This window comes from Panthera onca, chromosome B3 (assembly GCF_046562875.1).
Source record: "Panthera onca isolate mPanOnc1 chromosome B3, mPanOnc1 haplotype 2, whole genome shotgun sequence".
NCBI lineage: Eukaryota > Metazoa > Chordata > Mammalia > Carnivora > Felidae > Panthera > Panthera onca.
In genome coordinates this window covers 39,640,857-39,660,144 of record NC_138344.1, presented here as the reverse complement: position 1 = coordinate 39,660,144, position 19,288 = coordinate 39,640,857, and the positions used below count along the sequence as shown (strand labels likewise).

Genomic DNA, 19,288 nt, shown 5'->3' with positions numbered 1-19,288 from the left:
AATGAAGCGCAAAGCACTGCCCCCCAACCCCTAACATCACCATCATGGCCAGACTGCAGTAAGATGCACATTTCTTCTGGCCTAAAATTTCTTCACGGTGATCTTGTGTCTCTTGAGAACCGCCCCCCACCCGGGCTGGATGATGGGGCTTGTCCAGGTACTCCACCTGCTCCAGTGCCCCCCACTCTTACAAGCCTTTCTGAAGGGCTTCCTGGAGGAGAGCACAACTCTAGACTCTCAAACTCAAAGGGAAAGAAAAGGAGGAGGAAGGAAAGGGGTGAGGCGGGGGGAAAGGCAGCCACACCAGGAAAGGACCTACTGAGCAGAGGGAAAGTGGAGCGAGCTCAAGAGATAGGCCTTTGTGCAAGGAGCTAATGGGGACCACACTGCCCGCACCCCAGGCCTCCCGGGTCTCAGTTCAGCCCCCGGTTGCAGGCACTTACTGGCGAGCTTGACCACTGCGGCCTGGCTGGCCACCGCTCCAAGGGGACCATGGGCCAGGCAGGAATAGTTGCCCTCAATGAGCTCTGAGTTCCCAGGGCTCGCCTCGTCACTGCTATCAGGTGCTAGCGGCTGAGACAGCCATAAGGAGCCATTTGGTAGCAGGCGCAGGTGGTCGTGCTCAGGCAGAGAGCCTCCATCCTTGCTCCACGTGATGCTGGTGGGGGGTCCGGAAGCCCCCAGACCACAGTCCAGCACTGCAGCTTGCTCTGGGCCCAGGATCACTTGCAGTGGCCCTGCCCCACAACTCAGCTCCACTGTTGTCTCCGGGGGCCACGGCAGTTCACCTGCACAGAGAGGGCAAGGACCAGGGCTGTTAGTGTGGGTCCTCCCGCATTCCACAGCCTCCAGATCCTCGGTCACCTGCCCAGGGGCTGGGGCAGCTCGTGGAAGAAGAGGTCCCATAGAGAGATCTGCATCCAGATCCTTGGCTCCGCCCCATCACCTGTGATCTTGGGCAGTCTGCCGCCCTTCTCCGCGCCCACCTTCCCTGGCTGCTCAATTTCTTCATCAGCCAAAAAACACAGTTCACAGCAACATTCTTCATAATAGGTGAAAAGGAGAAACAACCCAAATGCCCAGCACCTGATGAGTGGCTAAATATATTCCTCAGCCATCAAAAGAAATGAAAATACCGCTATCTGCTACCTGGATGAACTTTAAAAACTTTCTGCTAAGTGAAAGAAGCCAGTCGCAAAAATGCTACATATTATACAATCTCATTTCTAGGAAATGTCCAGAATGGGCAAATCCACAAAGACAGAAAGTAGATGAATGGCTGCCGGGGGCTAAGGAGAGGGAAGAATGAGGAACCATGGCAAAAGGATATGATGTTTCTTTTTTTGGGTGATGAGAATGTTCTGGTATTAGCCAGTGGTGATGGTCGTGCAAACCTGTGAACATCAGAAAGACCACTGACTTGTACACTCTAGACGGTGAAATCTGTGCTATGTGGATTTCATCTCAATAAAAAAAGTACACAGTAACCCCTTCCTCATAGGGCTGTTGGGAGCATTAAGTGGGACAAGGTGTGGAAAAGGAACACAGTGCCTGGCCTGGCACAGAAATGGCCCTCGGAAATGTCACTCCTCCCTGGAACCTTACAGATCATCTTGACCACTATCACCCAACCCACTTCTGTCCCAGTGACAGGAGAGGCTAAGCACTCCTCCCTACATCTCAGTTCCCCTTGGTCATGCAGCAAGCCAGAGCCCATCCCCAGGAGCCCCAGAAGAGCCTGTAGCTCCAACACGGCCCCTGCCACAAAGGGAGGACTAGGGGGGAATTGGGGGAGGGGAATGTCATCCCAGGGTCAAGGCAAAAATACACAAAGGCCAATGTTTATCATCTTAACTACCATTTCAACAAGGCCCAGTAATAGTTATTCATAGAGAAATGCTTGGTTTTCCCAGTTGTGTTGACCAGAAGGTCGACCTGCTACCTCCCCATCCCATACAAGCTCAATGACCCAAGGTCCCTTCTTATCCTCAGGCCTGACACTTTGCTTACAGGCACAACGGCACATCTGAGAATGGACCGAGGACAAAGATGAGTACAATGGCACATACTTAGTACAGAGCAGGTCTGGGCTGATAGCCACATGAGGGCATGCAGAAAGCCAAATGGCTTGGGAATCAGGCAACCCTCAAGTTCTAGACCTGGGTCTGTCACAGTCTAGCTGTGTGGCCTCGGGCCAGTCACTTCTTCTGGACTTTCATTTACTCAAACGTAGCTAGCAGGTGATGTCTGAGATTCTAAGACTTTAGGATTATTCAGTGAAGAGTCATACGTGGATAAACCTATTCCCGAACATATAGAACACCATTTGGGCACACATACAGACCGTAGACACAACCTTCCACACCTGAACATATGTGCCCCAGTTTCTGCCATACTTGTCATAACCTGGACATATAGATGTCCATACTTAGAACCCCTGTCTGTCTCCAGGCTCTCTTCCCATCACTCCTAGAGCAAAATAAGACTGAGGGGCAAAGACAAGTCCCAACTGGCTGAGTAAGGAAGCCAGGGCAGAAGCCAGGGCTCTGACACCAATGGGGCCTGAACAGGGCCTCTGCCTTTTTCTTTTTTTTTTTTAATTTTTTAAATGTTAACTCATTTTTTGAGAGCAAGAGAGACAGACAGAGCATGAGTGGGGGAGGGGCAGAGAGAGAGAGGGAGACGCCCCGGGTCTCTGCCTTTCTTAATTCATCAGAAAGGCTCTGCTGGCACCTCCAATCGCACAACCAGCCTCAGCATCACTAGTGAGTGCAGGGACAGGCAGCCCTCGTCCTCACCCGGTTTCCATCCAGACTGGAGAAACCAGACTGGCCTTGACATCACTTTGGGCTATTTGCTGTGGTGGAAAGAGCATTTGACCTTGGGGCCAAAGATGTAGTTTTCAGTCTTGCTGCTCTGCCTACCAGCTGTGTGACAAGCCCCTTAACCTCTCTGGGCCTTAGTTTCCAGATCTGTAAAATGAAGCCCATATGACCAAGCCTGTGAGGAGTAAACAAGATGATGGGTGTCGGCGCATCAATCAAGGAAGGGGAGCTCATTCTTTACAGGCTCTTTATAAACTGTACAAATGTTTGCGTGGTTGTTTTTTTTTTTTTAATGAAAGATGTTACTTTAAAAAAAAAAACTGCACAAATGTTAATTACAGTTCTTAACAGCCAGTCCCTTCTACCTCTAAAGTCCTAGATTCTATGATTCAAACATAGGGTAGGGGGAAGACAAGCCCGGGCTCTCAGCCCAGTGGCTTCCAATTGCCGGGTTCCAGCCGCTGAGCAGTCAGTTTGAGTTTCAAGGGAGAAAAGCCCCACATGACACGAATCCCTGAGCCCTGCGGCAGCCTCCCCGCCCCCCAAAGCACGTCCGGGGCCTGGAAAATCCCCTGCCGCGCTGAACAAACAATGTGAACAGTTGGGGCCTGAGCAGCTGCTGGGTATGTCAGCAGCCTGGGCTCTGGCGGGCAGGACGGCAGCCAGAGAGGCCGGTGGCTGGCTGGGGAGCCCAGAGGAGGCTCCGATTCCCTTCCTGAATATTCATGGATCAGCAGATGTCTGGCTTCGCCACCTCTGAGGAGCCAAGCACCCAGCAAGGTAGAACAGGGAAACCAACAGGGATGTAGATGAGGAGGGAACCAGCCCACCCTGGCCCAGGTTGGTGGAAATGTCTTTGAAGCTTGAGATGCCTCATTTTATTTTTTTTTTATTTTTTTTTAAAATTTTTTTTTTTAACGTTTATTTATTTTTGAGACAGAGAGAGACAGAGCATGAACGGGGGAGGGTCAGAGAGAGGGAGACACAGAATCCGAAACAGGCTCCAGGCTCTGAGCTGGCAGCACAGAGCCCGACGCGGGGCCCGAACTCACGGACTGCGAGATCATGACCTGAGCCGAAGTCGGCCGCTGAACCGACTGAGCCACCCAGGCACCCCAGAGATGCCTCATTTTATAAGTGGGGAAGCTGAGGCCCAGAAAGGTGGAGGGGATGGGGTGTCTCATCTCTCCGGAAGACAGTAGGGGAAATGTCCTTTGACCTTTGGGGGCTGAACCCAGCACTGAAGAGACAGTTGCCTTTGAATATGAGGGTTCTCTCTGCCTCAGTGCCCAACCCAATTTCTGTGCCCAGGACATGCATCCCCAGGGGTTCAGCTCAGGCGCCAGCCATGCATGAAGCTGGCCCTGCCTCCTCGGACAGAAGCTTTTTATGCTTTACATCACATAGCCGCTTGCGGGTCCCTTACCCATCCTTCCTCTTGCCTAGACGGACACCAGGGTGTTGGATGGGGAGGGTGGTGGGGACAAGCCTTGGTCCGGAGTCAAGGTCCTGGGTCATTTGTTACATGACCTTGGGCCCACTACTTTTACTCCTTCCAGCCTCAGTTTCCCCAGCCTGAAAAGGAAGAGTCTCCACTTTTCTCATGTTCGCCAAAATTCTGCCAGAAGCAGAGGACAGCACGCTCAGGAGGCTTGCTGACTGCCCCCAAATGTTTTGATTTTTAAACCTGTGGCGAATTTTGCATTGTGCTCCATTACATAGCAATGCTTCTTTTCACATAAACTTGGTCCCTATACCACCAAATCGCTTCATAAAAGCGACTCTCTGAGGAGTGGACCTTGTTTGTCCGGTGGCTTCTTGGCCACCCCTTTCCTGCCACCCCCAGCCACTGTCATGGCTGACCCCCAAAGCCCTTCCCATGAGTCTTTCTCAGCTATCCCTCTCAGGACTGGGGCATTCACAGTGGACGCTTGCTGCCCACCAGCTTTGTGCCTCGATGGGGGCTCCTCTGCCACAATTCCTTCTCCTCAGCTTCCTTGGTGAGACCCTACCAGAGACACAGAGCTCCTATGCTTGGGAACCCTGAGGTCATCTCTCGATCTCCTTCTTCTAACAGGTTATTTTACCCACTTGCAGGATAAATTAGATTTTGTGAGGCCAATTAGAACCCAGACAGAAAGGAGATTCGCTTCCGAGTCTCAGAGCCAGCTCAATGCTGTTTTGTGCGGTTAGTGGGGGCCAGGTGTGAGCCAGGGTTCCATTTCCCCGTGAACTCTCAGGAAAGGGGCCAGAGGGTGGGGGAGGGAAACCAAGCCTAGATGTCTCCTCCAGGAAGCCAAGAACTTGCCACAAACATCAATGCCTTGTCACTTTTGAATTTCGGGGCCCAACAGATTTACATCTTGTGTTCAGTGTGGGGCCGGTTCTCCATGATGCTGTTATGTCTTTTCCTAGGAGACCCAAGTCAGTGTCTTCCAGAAACTTCCTTCCCCACCCCCCACCCCCCCAACCTTGGTGGCTTCCCTTACAAACACACTAAACCCCTCCCACCAACAGCTGAAAGGAGAGCTTGGGACAGTGGCCTGGGACACAAGGATGGGCACACAGTTCCCTTCATCTGTGATCCTGAGAGGCCCGGCCTCAGTGGACCTGACAGTAAAGCCACAGTCAGCTCCTGCCTCCCTCCCATTCCCTGTGACCCTCTATCCCCATCAAACCGCTTTCAGCTCTCTGAAAGCACACTGCTATTCCATATGTTGTTCCTGCTGCTCCCTCTCCTTACGACAGCCATGCTATCCCTGGTTCTGATGTTGTTGCCTCTTTTCTGCCCCATAGGATCCTGAGCACCTTGGTCATTGCAGTTATCACTCTAGAGTTTTTACTTTCTTTCTCCCCAACGAGGCAACAAGCTCAGAATCATGTCCTCGGCAGCTTTCTAGATCCCTGGTACCTGAAACAGTGCCTGGTACATACTAGGTGCTCAATAAATATTCCTTGAACAGACAAGGGGACATGTGGAGACACAGCCCCATCATGCTTTTCTAAGCTTCACTTTCCTTATCTGTAAAAATTATAGGAACTCCTTTAAAGTCTGGACATGAAGTGAATGATGTATGTGGAAAACTGCCTATGTGGCATCTAGTAGACACTTAACAAAATGCTTAGAAAGCACAGAGACAGAAAAGCAAACTCACACTGAAAGAAACTCTGTACTTAAACATTACAATCACTGGGGAGCTCACTACCTTACCAGTTCTCCTGCTGTATGGCTCATATGATTAAAAATATTTCTCCTGTGCCCGCCTTTCTCTCCCTGTATGCTCTGATCACTTGCTGGAACTCTCTCCTCCAGACTATGTGACAAGCTAGTAAGTCTCTTATGGGAACCATCCAGAAGTCTTGGCTCTGCACCAGCTTACATACTCAGGTCTGCACCTGAAAGAGAGCTTACTGAGCCTCTGCTTCCCTGACCTCAATGACTCCAAAGCGCCTCAAATCCAGAGGATGCCTCAGCGTCAGCCTCAGCAGTGAGGTAGCCAACAGCCCAGCTCGATTCTATTTCTCTGCATGTCAGGGCCAGAACATTAGCTCTTTGATTTTCCTCCCAACCCCAGCTCCCATCACCCTCCTCCAACCAGGCTAGGGCTGGCTTCCTCCCCCATCAGAGCTGCTCTTACTCCTCCCCTCTCCGCACACTCCAGGGGGCTGGGAGCCCCAAAGCCCACCTGGCAATGACATCTGTTCTGCATCTGGAATTCTGTGTCAAGTCTGGTTGCTGTACCTCAGAAACAGTGGAGGCCAAACAGGAGGCAGCGGGTAGGGATGAATGGAGAAGGGTGAATTCCAGAGCCCAGACTCAGACACACCAACTGAGGGAGGTCAAGCCCAAAGTGGGTAACTTCTCATGTGAGGGGGAAGGGGTGCAGAGAAACTGAACTTGGGTATGTGTGTACCAAACCCAGGGAAAATGTGGCTCCAAGAGCCAGGAGACTAGTTCCAGCCCCAGCTCAGTCCCTATCCATGCAGCTTTGGGAAGTCACTCAGCTTTCTCGTCTGGAAAATGGGTTCGTGCTAAAATTACTTCTAAATTCCCTTCAGTGCTGCCATTTACTCTACTTGTGAGATAGCTTAACATGAAAGAGGTACCTTTAGAAGAAAAGAAAGGAACTGCTATTTTACACATAATGTATGATGAATTGGGCCCTGAAAGTTCATAAAGGACCGATGAAGGTATGGAGAAATTCTGGAGAAAACTCACTATTAAGAGGAACTTGTTTGACCTCGTTCCTAACCTCGATATGGGGTCAGAGAGGGCCACCCCAATGGAAGGGAGGTGGACCTCGGTGTCTCCGGGCTGAGAAAGAGATGGGGCAGAGAAAGCAGCTCTCAGGTTCCTGGAGCCTTCTTATTACTGACCTGTGGCATCCCCACTCCCCAAATTTTGATTGGGTGGAAGGGAGAGCCCCACTTCTTGCACTCAGCATTCTCCCACCACCCCCAGACAGAAGCCCCATTCCTATAAGTCTCCCCAGTTCCAATCCTTGACTGGAGCCGTGTTGGGGGACACCAGCCCCTTCGCTCTGCCATGTTGAGGTTGCTGAAGCATCTATTATTTTTTTACTTCCCTCTCCCTCACCCCCTGCAAACTCAATCTATCTTCAGATCCTACTAATTCTCCTTTCTAAATATCTCTAGAAGCCTGGCCACACCAACTGCCACTACGCCGGTTGCCTCCATCCTCTCTTCTGGATTACTACAACAGCCTCCCAAGAAGCTGGAGCTTCCTGCTTCCAGTCCCGCCCAACCGACCGATTCTCCACACTGGCTGCAGGAGCTGATGCATAGCTGATTTTAAAACTTGCCAAGGGCTCAGGCAGGCTCTCAGGCCAGAAACCTTGGTGGGACTTATAAAGTCCTTCAGGAGCTGGGCCCAGCCCCCATCTTCAGCCTTCTCTCTTGACACTTGTGGTACCAACCCCACCCCCCCCATCCCACTCCATCCTGCCCCATTCTCATCCCTGTGCTCTCCTCTCCTGCCAGGCTTAGCTTCATTCAGTGTTCTAAACGAAGTCACTCTGAGCACTTACATGGGCAGTTCACTCTGGAAAACTTTGCCCATCATCACTCTCCTTTTACAGGGCTAACTGACCCTCTGCATGGAGCTCTATTATTCATCACTTCCTGGAGGAAGCTTTACTGACCTTTCCAGACTACCCGTCATGTCAGTCTCCCTCCACCAGACAGCAAGCTCTGCACCAGGGACCAGGTCTGCCTCCTTTATTTCCTATATGCTAGGCACCAAGCACATGCTAGTCAAAAAGGGTGCTCAGTAAATATTTGTAGAATGAATGAATGAATGAATGACCTCGGTCCAGATCAGGGTGGCTAGTCAGAACCCTACAGGAGTGTCCCTAGGCCTGTTAAGCTTTGCGCACTCAAAGAGTTTGGGACTGAGGGCCAGTAGCCTCGTTGTTTTGGCCATGCACACTGCTGCCAAGGGAGCCCCAGCTGGGCCCTGCCCCAGCCTTGTGCACTCAAGAGCAGGGAGAGGCCAGGTCTCCCAGGCAAACTGAACCCCTTGCAGGAGGCCCCACAGATATACCGTAACGATCGAGCGCAGCTCCCAGCCCTCATCCCGCTTTGCTGGGTGACCCAGAGCCGGTTCCTGGAGCTCTTGGAAGAGCGTAAGAGAGTCGGCACAACTATTCCTTAATCCCCTGGGCTCCCGGAGGACGGAGGCCTCTCCCGCACTTCCCCGCCCCCTTCACCTGACAATCCCGGGTTCCGAGCCAGGGCTGGAGAGGGGCGTGTCTTTGTGGGGAGAGAAGGGGTCCGAGCCTTTCCGGGCACTTTCCCACCCGCTGTTTGGGTTTCCTGGAGATGGGCCTGGGGCCGGCCAGACCAAGGTTCCTCCGCGGTCCCTGCCTCCCTCCGCCGTCCCAGCCTCCCTCCCACGTGGCCTGGCTGAGTCTCTCTGGAAAGCCGAAGCAGCTGGAGAGAAATCCCCCTCCCCACCCCCACCTCTAAGTCCCTCCCCGACTCGCCCCGGACACATCCTCAGCTCCCCCCTCGCCAGGGAAGGCAAGAACTAGGCGAACAAAGCGGGCAGCCCATCCCCCTCCCCAGCTCTGCCACCTACCTTCCCCCTGGGCCGTCCCCCAAACGCACACAACACGGAAAGCAAGAGGACTAGGGTGGAAGAAGGAGCCCTAGGCACAGAGCACTGGGATTCCGTCACCCCAGCCCCAGCCCTTTCTCCAGTGTGGACAACTCTGACCCTTACCCCACCCCCACCCCGCACAGAAGTGGTGGGGTGGGGGGGAGCTGGAGGAGGCCTTGTTGACCTGGTCAACGCTTCCCTGACCTGCCCCTGGTGGGTGGGGCAGGAGTGACACGCGTCCCATCACGAGAGCGAGTGTTGGACAAGTCCACGAAAGCAACTGGTTTCCTGCCCCCCTCCCCCCGTCCACTCCGAGCCACGGGTTGGGGGAGCAAAGCTAACTGTCCCCCCCACACACACACCGCCCCAACCAGCCCCAGGGACCACACCCACTGGGCAAAGTTGAGTGTTTTATCACCTCCGTCCTCGCTCAGTCCGGAATCGCCTGCCCTGTCCCCCCCACCACGGGCAAGGACACTCCCCAAAAGCCAAGGCCAAATATTAGCTCAGCCCCGTAAACACAATTACACACAATCTGGACACAAATGGAGGTGCAGATACACACCCCCCAACACCCCTCTTTCACACACTCTCAACCCACGACACGCGCGGGCAAGGAGAGCCCGCCCGGCGCAAGCCACCAACGCCGCAGCCGCGGCCCCGCGATGCCACGCCGCGACTGTGACACGCACTGCGGACACGTACGCCCGCAGAAGCCCCCCGTCCCCACCCTCTGAACGCGCGCGCGCACACCCTCACACTCACACACTCACACTCACACACTCCAGACTCCGCAAAGCAAGGACACACACCCCCTGCGGCCAAGTCCGTGCCGCAGACGCCCCCCCGGCCGCAGCCCGCAGCCCCCCAAGCACAGGCATCACCGGCACCGGGACGGGCCGCCCGCGCCCTGCGGCCCCGCACTCGTTCGGGACCCGGGACGCACGCCAGCCCCACGGCCAGGCGCAGCCCGGGGCGCGGGCGCACCGACACGCCGCAGCCGCTCCCGCCACTGCCGCGGCGCCCGCCCTTACCGCGCGCGGCCAGCAGGCAGAAGGTCAGCGCGACGAGCCCGCCGCCGCGGCCAGCGTCCCCCCGCGCCATGGGGCCCGGCTCGGGCCGCCGCCGCCGCCGCCGCCGCCACCGCCTCCCCGCGCCTCGGCCGCCGCCGCCGGGGGAGGGCGCGCCGGGCGTCAGTGGCCCGGGGAGGCGCGGCGCCGCGGGCGGGGGCGCGGCCTCGGGGGCCCGGGCCCGAGCGGGGGCCGGCGCGGGGGCCCGGGCTGCCGCCGCCTCGCCCGCCCCTCCATCGCCATCTTGGGCGAACAGCCGGGGCGGGGGCGCCCAGCGAGTGCGGCCGCAGGGCCCGCCGGGGACCCCGGCCCCGCGCTCCGTGACCCTGCTCCGCGCGGGGCTCTGCTCTGCCGGGGTCTCTGGGTCGCCTTGGGCCCCAGTTGGGCCGCTTGTTTCTGGGTCTGTTTGTCTCTTGGTCTCCCTGTCTCTGAGTCTCTTTCTGCCTCGGTGTCTCCGTTTCTTTTCCCTGCCGCTGCCTCAGGGTCTCCTCCAACTCGGTTCCAGGCTCTGTGGAGGCAGAGTCAAGGTCTCTGTCCGTCCCGCAGGCCCATCTTGCCACCTGAGCCCAGTCCATTTCCAGCCCAGATCCTGGCCTGAATCCTAGTTAGATTCTCCACAGGCTGCACCAGGAGATGCACTGAGGACAGGACAGTTCCCTCCTCATCCTCATTCGCATGGCCATTCCAAGCGGGAGACTTCTCTTGGCCTCCTTCTCTTGCTCTTGCAATTATCAAGCTAGGCAGAGCATACTCTACCCCAAGCCCTCGCACATTTAGACCCCTCTACACCCCTGGGAGGGACAAGAAGGTTTTGCTCCCATTTTACAAACAGGGAAACTGAAGATAGAGGAGGTGAAGTGACTTGCCTAAGGACACGAGGCTAGGGAGCTTTCAGACTCAGGAGCATCATTTTCTACTCGTTCTTCGATGGTGCCTTCCCTGACCTGGCCACACGGGTTGCCTCAATATCCCACAAATATTTCTTGTTCCAAAGCCGGGGATTCAATTATCAGGGCTAGGGTAGGGGAGGGGTCCAGATTAAATGACCTATTTAAGGTCCCTTCCAAGTCCAAGATGCCATGATTTTTTTTTTAAGTTTATTTATTTATTTTGAAAGAGAGAGAGAGCAGCAGGCATGAGTGGGGAGAGGGGCAGTGAGAGAGAGAGAGAGAGAGAGAGAGAGAGAGAGAGAGAGACAATCCCAAGCAGGCTCTGCTCCGTCAGCATAGAACCCGATGCGGGGCTTGATTTTATGAATAGTGCAATCCTGACCTGAGCTGAAATCAAGAGTCAGACCCTTAACCGACTGAGCCACCAAGGCGCCCCAAGATGCCATGGTTTTTCATTCCTTAGGTGTCCAGTGTTCCCATGACTTAGAGCCATTTCATCTCTGTACCTGCTAGGTGCCTTACCCATTTGTTGCAAGTTACCTTTAATTATGGCCTGTACTTTGCAGATCTAACGGGCCCTGGCACGTATTCATTTATTGTCAGGCCCATCGGCAGCATTTGACTACGTGAGCACTCCCGCTTTCTTTTTTAGTGATCTCATCTGGTCATCAAGGCTTTAAATGACATCTTTTTTTTTTTTTTTTTAAGTTCTTAGTTTATTCTTTCATGAAAAATCTGCACCATCACCACAGAGAAAGTCACTGCAGAATCTTTACTCCTTCTGTTGTCCAATCTCCAGCTCACTTTTCACCAGTACCAACATGGATCTGCAGTCCCCCTGACTTTCTTCATTCCATTCTTGCATTCCTTTTGTGTGTTCTTGAGGTCTTTATCTTCTACAGGCCATGTCTTACAAGTCTATGTTTGGGTTCCTTTTTCTTTGCATCATCCAATGAACCATAAAACATGCCAAAGCCAGTTGTCTTGCCACCACCAAAATGGGTTCTGAATGCAAATACAAAGATGCCATCTGGTGTGGTCTTATACATTCTGGGTAGTTTTCCCCAAATTTCTGCTTTAGTACGGTACTGCTGCCTTTCCAGCGTGAAGAATATCGATGACCATTTGTTTCTGCTGAAATTCCTGGTCTGGATAGTTATCATGTCAATCATGATGATGGCCAAGCTTCAGGCAGCCAGGGAGGATAAGAGCTTAAATGACATCTATCTTTATGCTAAAGATGCCCGAATATATACTTCCAGCCTGGACCCTCTCCCTAGAACTCCAGACTCATATCCTGCCACCTGCTCAATATTCCCATTGGATGTCTAATAGGCATCTAAATTTAACATGCACATCTGAGCCTTGACCTTCCCTGTCAAACTTGTGCCTCCCACAGTCTCCTTGTCTGAGGTCCTAGCAGCTCCATCCTTCCCCTACCACAGGATCCAAGCTCCATCAACTCTCATCTGGATTGTCACCCCACCTTAGGTCTCCTTTTTTCTGTCCTTGTACCTCTTCTGTCTTTTCCCAATACAGCAAAAGGCATCCTGTTACAGTGTGCACAAGATCATGTCACTTCTCTGCTCAAAACCCACCAGTACCTTCCATCTCAGAGCAAAAGCCAAAGTCCTTCCTGTGATGAGAAGGGCTGTGGTGGCCAGTTCCCTCCCTCCAGCCTCTAGACCTTTGCCCACCTAGTTCAGTGTGGAACTCTGCCTCCCCATCCCTCCTTCCTCACAATGTGCTCCCTCTCCCTACCCCCCTTCTTTCTAACATGCTCTACATTTTACTTATTTTATTTATAGTCTGTCTACTCAACAGAATGAGGGCTTCATGAGGACAGGGATTTTTGTCTGCTAGATTCCCTGCTGAATTCTTTTTTTTTTTTTAAAACATTTATTTATTTTTGAGACAGAGAGAGACAGAGCATGAACGGGGGAGGGTCAGAGAGAGGGAGACACAGAATCTGAAACAGGCTCCAGGCTCTGAGCTGTCAGCACAGAGCCTGACGTGGGGCTCGAACTCACAGACCGCAAGATCATGACCTGAGCTGAAGTCGGCCGCCTAACCGACTGAGCCACCCAGGCGCCCCTTCCCTGCTGAATTCTAAGCAGCTGGACCAGTATCTCTGGCACTGTGTAGGTACCAGGGGGTCAAGATAAAAAAGATACAAGTCACTGCCCACAGGGAGGGTAGTGTCCTAAGTGGCATGGGGTGGCAGGGAGAATGGGAACAAGAGAAGAACAGTGGTGTGTGTCTAAGGGGGTGGGGGTGAGGAAGGAGGCTTCACGGAACTGTTGATTGTTACAAATGTTTGACCTGGGTCTTGACAGTTTAAGGAGGATAGAACTGATGATGGGGGAAGAGGCCCAGTGGTATAAGAGCACAGGAAATGGCAGATCCAATCATTAGTGGCACAGATATCCATGGATGACCCCTATGGGTCAGACCCTGCTCTGGGCACTAGGGGCATAATGGTGAACAAGATGGTTCTTGCCTGCATGGTGCTTGGTCTAGTGAGGGAGACAGACAAGTAGGCAGGTAACTCTAATACTGTGTGATATATAGGCTGTGAAGGGGTACAGGGTGTATTAGAGTTACCTCATATCTCTCCCTTTTCCTCTGCCCCTCCCCAACTCTTGCTCTTGCTCTCTCTCTCTCAAAAAAAAAAAAAAAATCATCAATTTAGGGGCACCTGGCTGGCTTAGTGGGTGGAGCATGTGACTCTTGATCTCAGGATTGTGAGATTCAGCCCCACATGGGATGTGGAGATTACTTAAAAAATAAAATCTTTTAAAAATTTTTTAATGTTTATTTATCTTTATGAGAGAGAGGGTCAGACAGACAGAGTGTGAGCAGGGAAGGGGCAAAGAGAGAGACACAGAATTGGAAGCAGGCTCCAGGCTCTGAGCTGTCAGCACAGAGCCTGATGTGGGGCTTGAACCCATGAACCATGAGATCATGACCTGAGCCTAAGTCGGGTGCTTAACCAACTGAGCCACGCAGGCGCACCTTCCCAAAATAAAATCTTTTAAAAAAAATCATCAATTAAATGTGTTAAAAGTGCCTTCAATTCACCATATACTGTTACATATTTTTAAGTTTATTTATTTATTTTGCGAGAGAGAGAGAGAGAAAGAGAGAGAGAGGGAGAGAGAGCAGGGGAGGGGCAGAGAGAGAGAGGAGAATCCCAAGAAGGCTCTGCACCATCAGCACAGAGCCTGACGTAGGGCTCAAGCCCACAGAACCACAAGGCCATGACCTGAGCCTAAATCAAGAGTCAGAAGCTCAACCGACTGAGCCACCCAGTTGTCCCTATAATTTATTATTTTCTTAGAATAACTTCTGTGAGAAATTCTAAGACGGAAGTAACATCTTGGAGACCAGCCGACGTAGAGGCTGAGAGACCTGGCATAGGCTCCACCGAGGCCTGTGGTTTCTATTGGTTTGCCCAGGCGGGTGGGATGCTATCAAAGACGACCCAGGGAAGAGCCGGGCAGTGGCGTGGGACTCTCAAGTTAACATGCTGAGGGGGAGGTGCCTACATGGCATCCAGGTGAAAATATCAAATCACCAGCAATGCCATTTTCATCTGAGCAGAGAGATCAGAACTGGGGAAACTATTTTGTGAGCTGGCACTTCCAGCAGAGCACCTAACCCACCTTATTATAACATTCTTTATTCAACTGTCTGGCTGACCTGCAAGACAGTAAGCTCCTTGTGGCAGTAACCACACGTATCTTGCTCACTTTTTCCTGGCATCTAGCACAGTGCACAGCATATAGTAAGATCCCAATTAATGTTTTTTTTTTTTAATTTTTTTTTAACGTTTATTTATTTTTGAGACAGAGAGAGACAGAACATGAACAGGGGAGGAACAGAGAGAGAGGGAGACACAGAATCTGAAACAGGCTCCAGGCTCTGAGCTGTCAGCACAGAGCCCGACATGGGGCTCGAACCCACAGACTGTGAGATCATGACCTGAGCCGAAGTCGGCCGCTTAACCAACTGAGCCACCCAGGCGCCCCCCAATTAATGTTTTTAAAGTGAATGATAAAGTTACTCGTCGGGGTGCCTGAGTGGCTCGGTCAGTTTAGGTCATGATCTCACGGTTCATGAGTTCGAGCCCCACGTCGGGCTCTGTGCTGACAGCTCAGACCCCGGAGCCTGTTTTAGATTCTGTGTCTCCCTCTCTCTGACCCTCCCCCGTTCATGCTCTGTCTCTCTCTGTCTCAAAAATAAATAAACGTTAAAAAAAATTTTAAAAAAATATGTAGAAGTTCTCTGGCACTTCTCCCTTCGAGGAGTACCGTCTACTTGCCCTCCCTTTGAATACAGGCAGGCCTTAGGCCCTCAGCTCTAAAGGATAGGATGTAATGGAGGTGATACTGCTTGGCTTCTGAGGTTAGTCATAAAAGAAGACTCAAGTCCCACCTGGCTTTACTCTCAGGCACATGCGTCAGGGAGCCCTGAGCTACCCTGTCGGAAGTCTGGCCACTTGAGGCTGCCATGTTGGAGAGACCACGTGGGAAGACAACACGGACAAAGGGACGCTACGGTAGCCTCAGCTCTTGCACCCAAGGAGCCAAACGGGTAAGTGAGGAAACCTTCCCTGTGTCCAGCCCCAGCCCCTATCTGACTACGACCACATAGGAGACCCTGAGACCAGTCAATCCCCAGCACCGTGAGAGATAGTAATAATAACAAATGGTCGTTGTTTTATGCCACTAAGTTTGGGGTGGCTTGTTATATAGTCCTGGATAATCAGAACAGCTGCGGGAATCTTACTGGCCTGGGTTCACTGTTAGAACCACTCACTGCCTTCCCCATTCAGCCCCTTTAAAGGAAGATGCAAAAGTTAAATATGTTTACAATATCTTCACCCTTCATATTCAAAACTATCTCCCCTACTACATCTCTGCTCATACCCTCTGAGCCCATGGGATGTCTCGCCCCTCCACCTGAGATGCCTTTCCACCCCTCACCACAAAATCGCTAACCGATTCATAGAATTATAGGATATTTTTATTTTCGTCTTGGTGCTTTTCTATGTTTTAAACAAGTTGTCGGCACTGAACACATTTTATTTTTGCAATCAGAAATATTAATTTTTTTTTTCAACGTTTATTTATTTTTGGGACAGAGAGAGACAGAGCATGAACGGGGGAGGGACAGAGAGAGAGGGAGACACAGAATCGGAAACAGGCTCCAGGCTCTGAGCCATCAGCCCAGAGCCTGACGCGGGGCTCGAACTCACGGACCGTGAGATCGTGACCTGGCTGAAGTCGGACGCTTAACCGACTGCGCCACCCAGGCGCCCCGCAATCAGAAATATTAAATGTAACTTAGAAGAGAAAAATATAATCTTCAGTTTGGGATGATGAGGAAGAAGTTCTGGAGATAAACAGTGGTGATGGTCGCACAACAGTGCGAATGTACTTAGTGCCACTGCGGTGGCCACTGAAAAATGGCTACGTGGTAAATTTTGTTGTGTATATTTCATCACGATGGAAAAAGTATATACAGTTCCTGGGGCGCCTGGGTGGCTCAGTTGGTTGAATGTCCGACTTCGGCTCAGGTCATGATCTCGAGGTTAGTGGGTTCGAGCCCCGCGTCGGGCTTTGTGCTGACAGCTCAGAGCCTGGAGCCTGCTTTGGATTCTGTGTCTCCCTCTCTCTCTGCCCCTCCCCCGCTCACACTCTGTCTCTCAAAATATAACTCTGTCTCTCAAAAATAAACAAACATTAAAAAAACTAAAAATATATATATACAGTCCCTTAAAAACTCAAGTGCCAGTTACTTCAAGATAGATCATCTAGATCTTTCTTACCCATTCATCTGTATCACTCAATAGGCACTGGATTATTTCTGCCTCGGACAGGGATTTCATTATGCAAATGAAGTTTAATTATGTAAATTAATTGTGTAAATCAGTTTGTCTCAGTCTTGTGTCCCAGATGACACTGGAAGCTCCCTGAGGGCAGAAACTGGCATTATACAGGTGGTCATGCCCACAGTACCTTTATAAAACAATTGCCTGGAAATCAGAACACATTTCCTTAAAGAATCGACACCACAAATGAAGGCTGTGTTCTCAGACTAGCCAATCAAAATCTGTTTAACTCATTAAATAGCTGAAATGTTGTATATTGGCAATGAAAATATATTGCAGAAACACACTGAAAATACGAGCAATTAAACAAAACAGAAAAATCAATGGAAAGGTCGACAAGTTCGGGATTGAATTAGTAATAAATACATATATTTAAACAGAGATCATAATTAACAAGGTAAAACCAAGTTCTGCATGAATGAAAATGACTCAAAGTTTATTACATGACTCATGTCTGAACACATTTACGTAGTTACAATAACATAAGCACTGATATTGGTTTAAGTGAAATTGCAATAAAACTATATTGAGGGGCACCCGGGTGGCTCAGTCGGTTAAGCATTCCACTCTTGATTTTAGCTCAGGTCACAATCTCACAATTGGTGAGATCAAGCCCTGCATCAGGCTCTGTGCTGACAGAGTAGAGCCTGCTTGGGATTTTCTCTCTCCTCTCTCTGCCCCTCCCCGGCTCATGCACATGTGTGCGCACGTGCTCTCTCGCTCTCAAAATAAATAAATAAACATTAAAAAAAAAAAGAACTGGGGCGCTTGAGTGACTCAGTTGGTTAAGTGGCCAACTTCGGCTCAGGTCATGATCTCACAGTTTGTGGGTTCAGCCCCGTGAAAGCTCTGTGCTGACAGCTTGGAGCCTGGAGCCTGCTTTGGATTTTGTCTCTGTCTCTCTCTGCCCCTCACTCACTCACACATTCTCTCTCTCTCTCTCTCTCTCTTTCTCAAATATAAATGAACAAAAAATGGAAAATAATAATAATAAAAAAGAATTATATTGAAAAGATGAGGGGGATGGGAAATGTGTGTGTTTGGTGAAAATGGGAAGGAAAACAGGTAAATTCTAAGCTTTCATCGTGGAATGCCACTAAATAATGTATGAAAACTGAAAATAACCAGTGACATTATATACATTTTATTTAGAGATTTGTTTTAGAACTTGACTCTGTAAAGCCACGTGCCTGTGAAATTGGGATAAAAGTAAACCTAAAAAAAAAAAAAAAAGAAAAAGTGACACAAATGTCTGTATGGTTCAGTCAGAACCTGCCTTCCCCCTCAGCTCTCCAGGCAGACATTGATCCATTGCCCCATTCCCATCACTGCCCTGCTGCGCCCGGCAGCTAGTTCCTGTCTGCAGCCACTGCTCCACTGTGCAAGGTCAGCCCGCCCCGGCGAGTCTGAGATTCGGATGGCTCCTTTCTGGTACCCCTTTAGGAGGACCCCTGCACATCTGGCGTAATGGGCTAAGACTTGCTCTCTCCCAGGGGTTCTGGATGCCCTGTTGTAGCTGGACACACTGACCTTGGCAGGATGGGCACACTGCCTTCATCAGAACTGAGAGGTAGGTGAGACAGGTCACCTTGTCCACCTCCCCCATCCCGCTTTTGTTTTTTTTTATTAATGTTTATTCATTTTTGAGAGAGAGAGAGAGTGCACAAACAGGGGAGGGGCAGAGAAAGAGAGAGAGAGGGAGACAGAGATTCTGAAGCAGGTTCCAGGCTCTGAGCTGTCAGCTCAAAGGCTGACTTGGAGCTTGAACCCACCAAGCGCCCGATCATGACCTGAGCCGAAGTTGGAGGCTTAACCGACTGAGCCAGGCAGGCACCCATCTACCCCTCTTTGGAAGCTGTACCCCCTACTACTGGAGACTGTGTCCACCCACAGCCTCTGAGGGTCAGGGCCCTCCCCACAGGCTTGTCCTACCCAGTGGCCTTTTTCCTCCTCACTTTCCCCATCAAAGCATGTCTACCCAAAGACCCGCCCTCTCCCGTGGTCTCTCAAATAGACAGCCTGTTGAAGTGCAGCAAGCAGGAAAGCTAAGGGCAGAGGCAGAGCCCCCTGAGTACTTGTTATTCAAGGCTCTTCAAGGTCCACCCCTAGCCTTAGAGTCTGTTCCTTTCATTGCCCCCACATGCCCGCTCCCGGCTCCCAGTGAGCCAGCTATCTCTCCCAGCCCCTGCTTTATCCCTTTGTGCCTGTGAGTAAAGTATTTTCTCTGCTTGGAATGACTTCCTCCCACTTGGGGAAAGTTATCCTTAAAACGTAATCCAGGGGCACCTGGGTGGCTCAGTTGGTTCAGCATCTGACTCTCGATTTTGGCTCAGGTCATGATCCTGGGATCACGGGATCGAGCCCTTGTGTCAGGCTCTGTGCACTGAACATGGAGCCTGCTTGGGACTCTCTCTCCCTCTCTGCCCCTCTCCCCGGTGCACTGTCTCTCTCTCTCTCTGAAAATAAATAAATAAACTTTAAAAAAT

At 51.4% G+C, this 19,288-nt stretch overlaps 1 protein-coding gene and 1 long non-coding RNA gene across 5 annotated transcripts in view; one reads left to right on the top strand and one right to left on the bottom strand.

Annotated features, from left to right (window-relative positions):
• IGDCC4 (immunoglobulin superfamily DCC subclass member 4) overlaps nt 1-10,236 on the bottom strand; it is a 40,581-nt gene extending 30,345 nt beyond the window's left edge. For 2 of the 4 annotated variants that reach the window (XM_060618247.3, XM_060618248.3), the window contains exons 1-2: nt 9,981-10,236; nt 444-788 (exon numbers count right to left, since the gene is read on the bottom strand). In XM_060618247.3, the coding sequence (XP_060474230.1) occupies nt 444-788; nt 9,981-10,050 (415 nt within the window). In that variant the 5' untranslated portion in view covers nt 10,051-10,236. The remainder of the gene's footprint in view (nt 1-443; nt 789-9,980) is intronic. The other 2 variants (XM_060618244.3, XM_060618246.3) reach the window with 2 other exon arrangements.
• On the top strand, nt 3,207-7,732 carry LOC144616712 (uncharacterized). The gene is made up of 2 exons (XR_013556327.2): nt 3,207-3,665; nt 7,482-7,732. It is a non-coding gene; the product is annotated as an uncharacterized LOC144616712 (long non-coding RNA).
• Nucleotides 10,237-19,288: the final 9,052 nt, after the last annotated feature.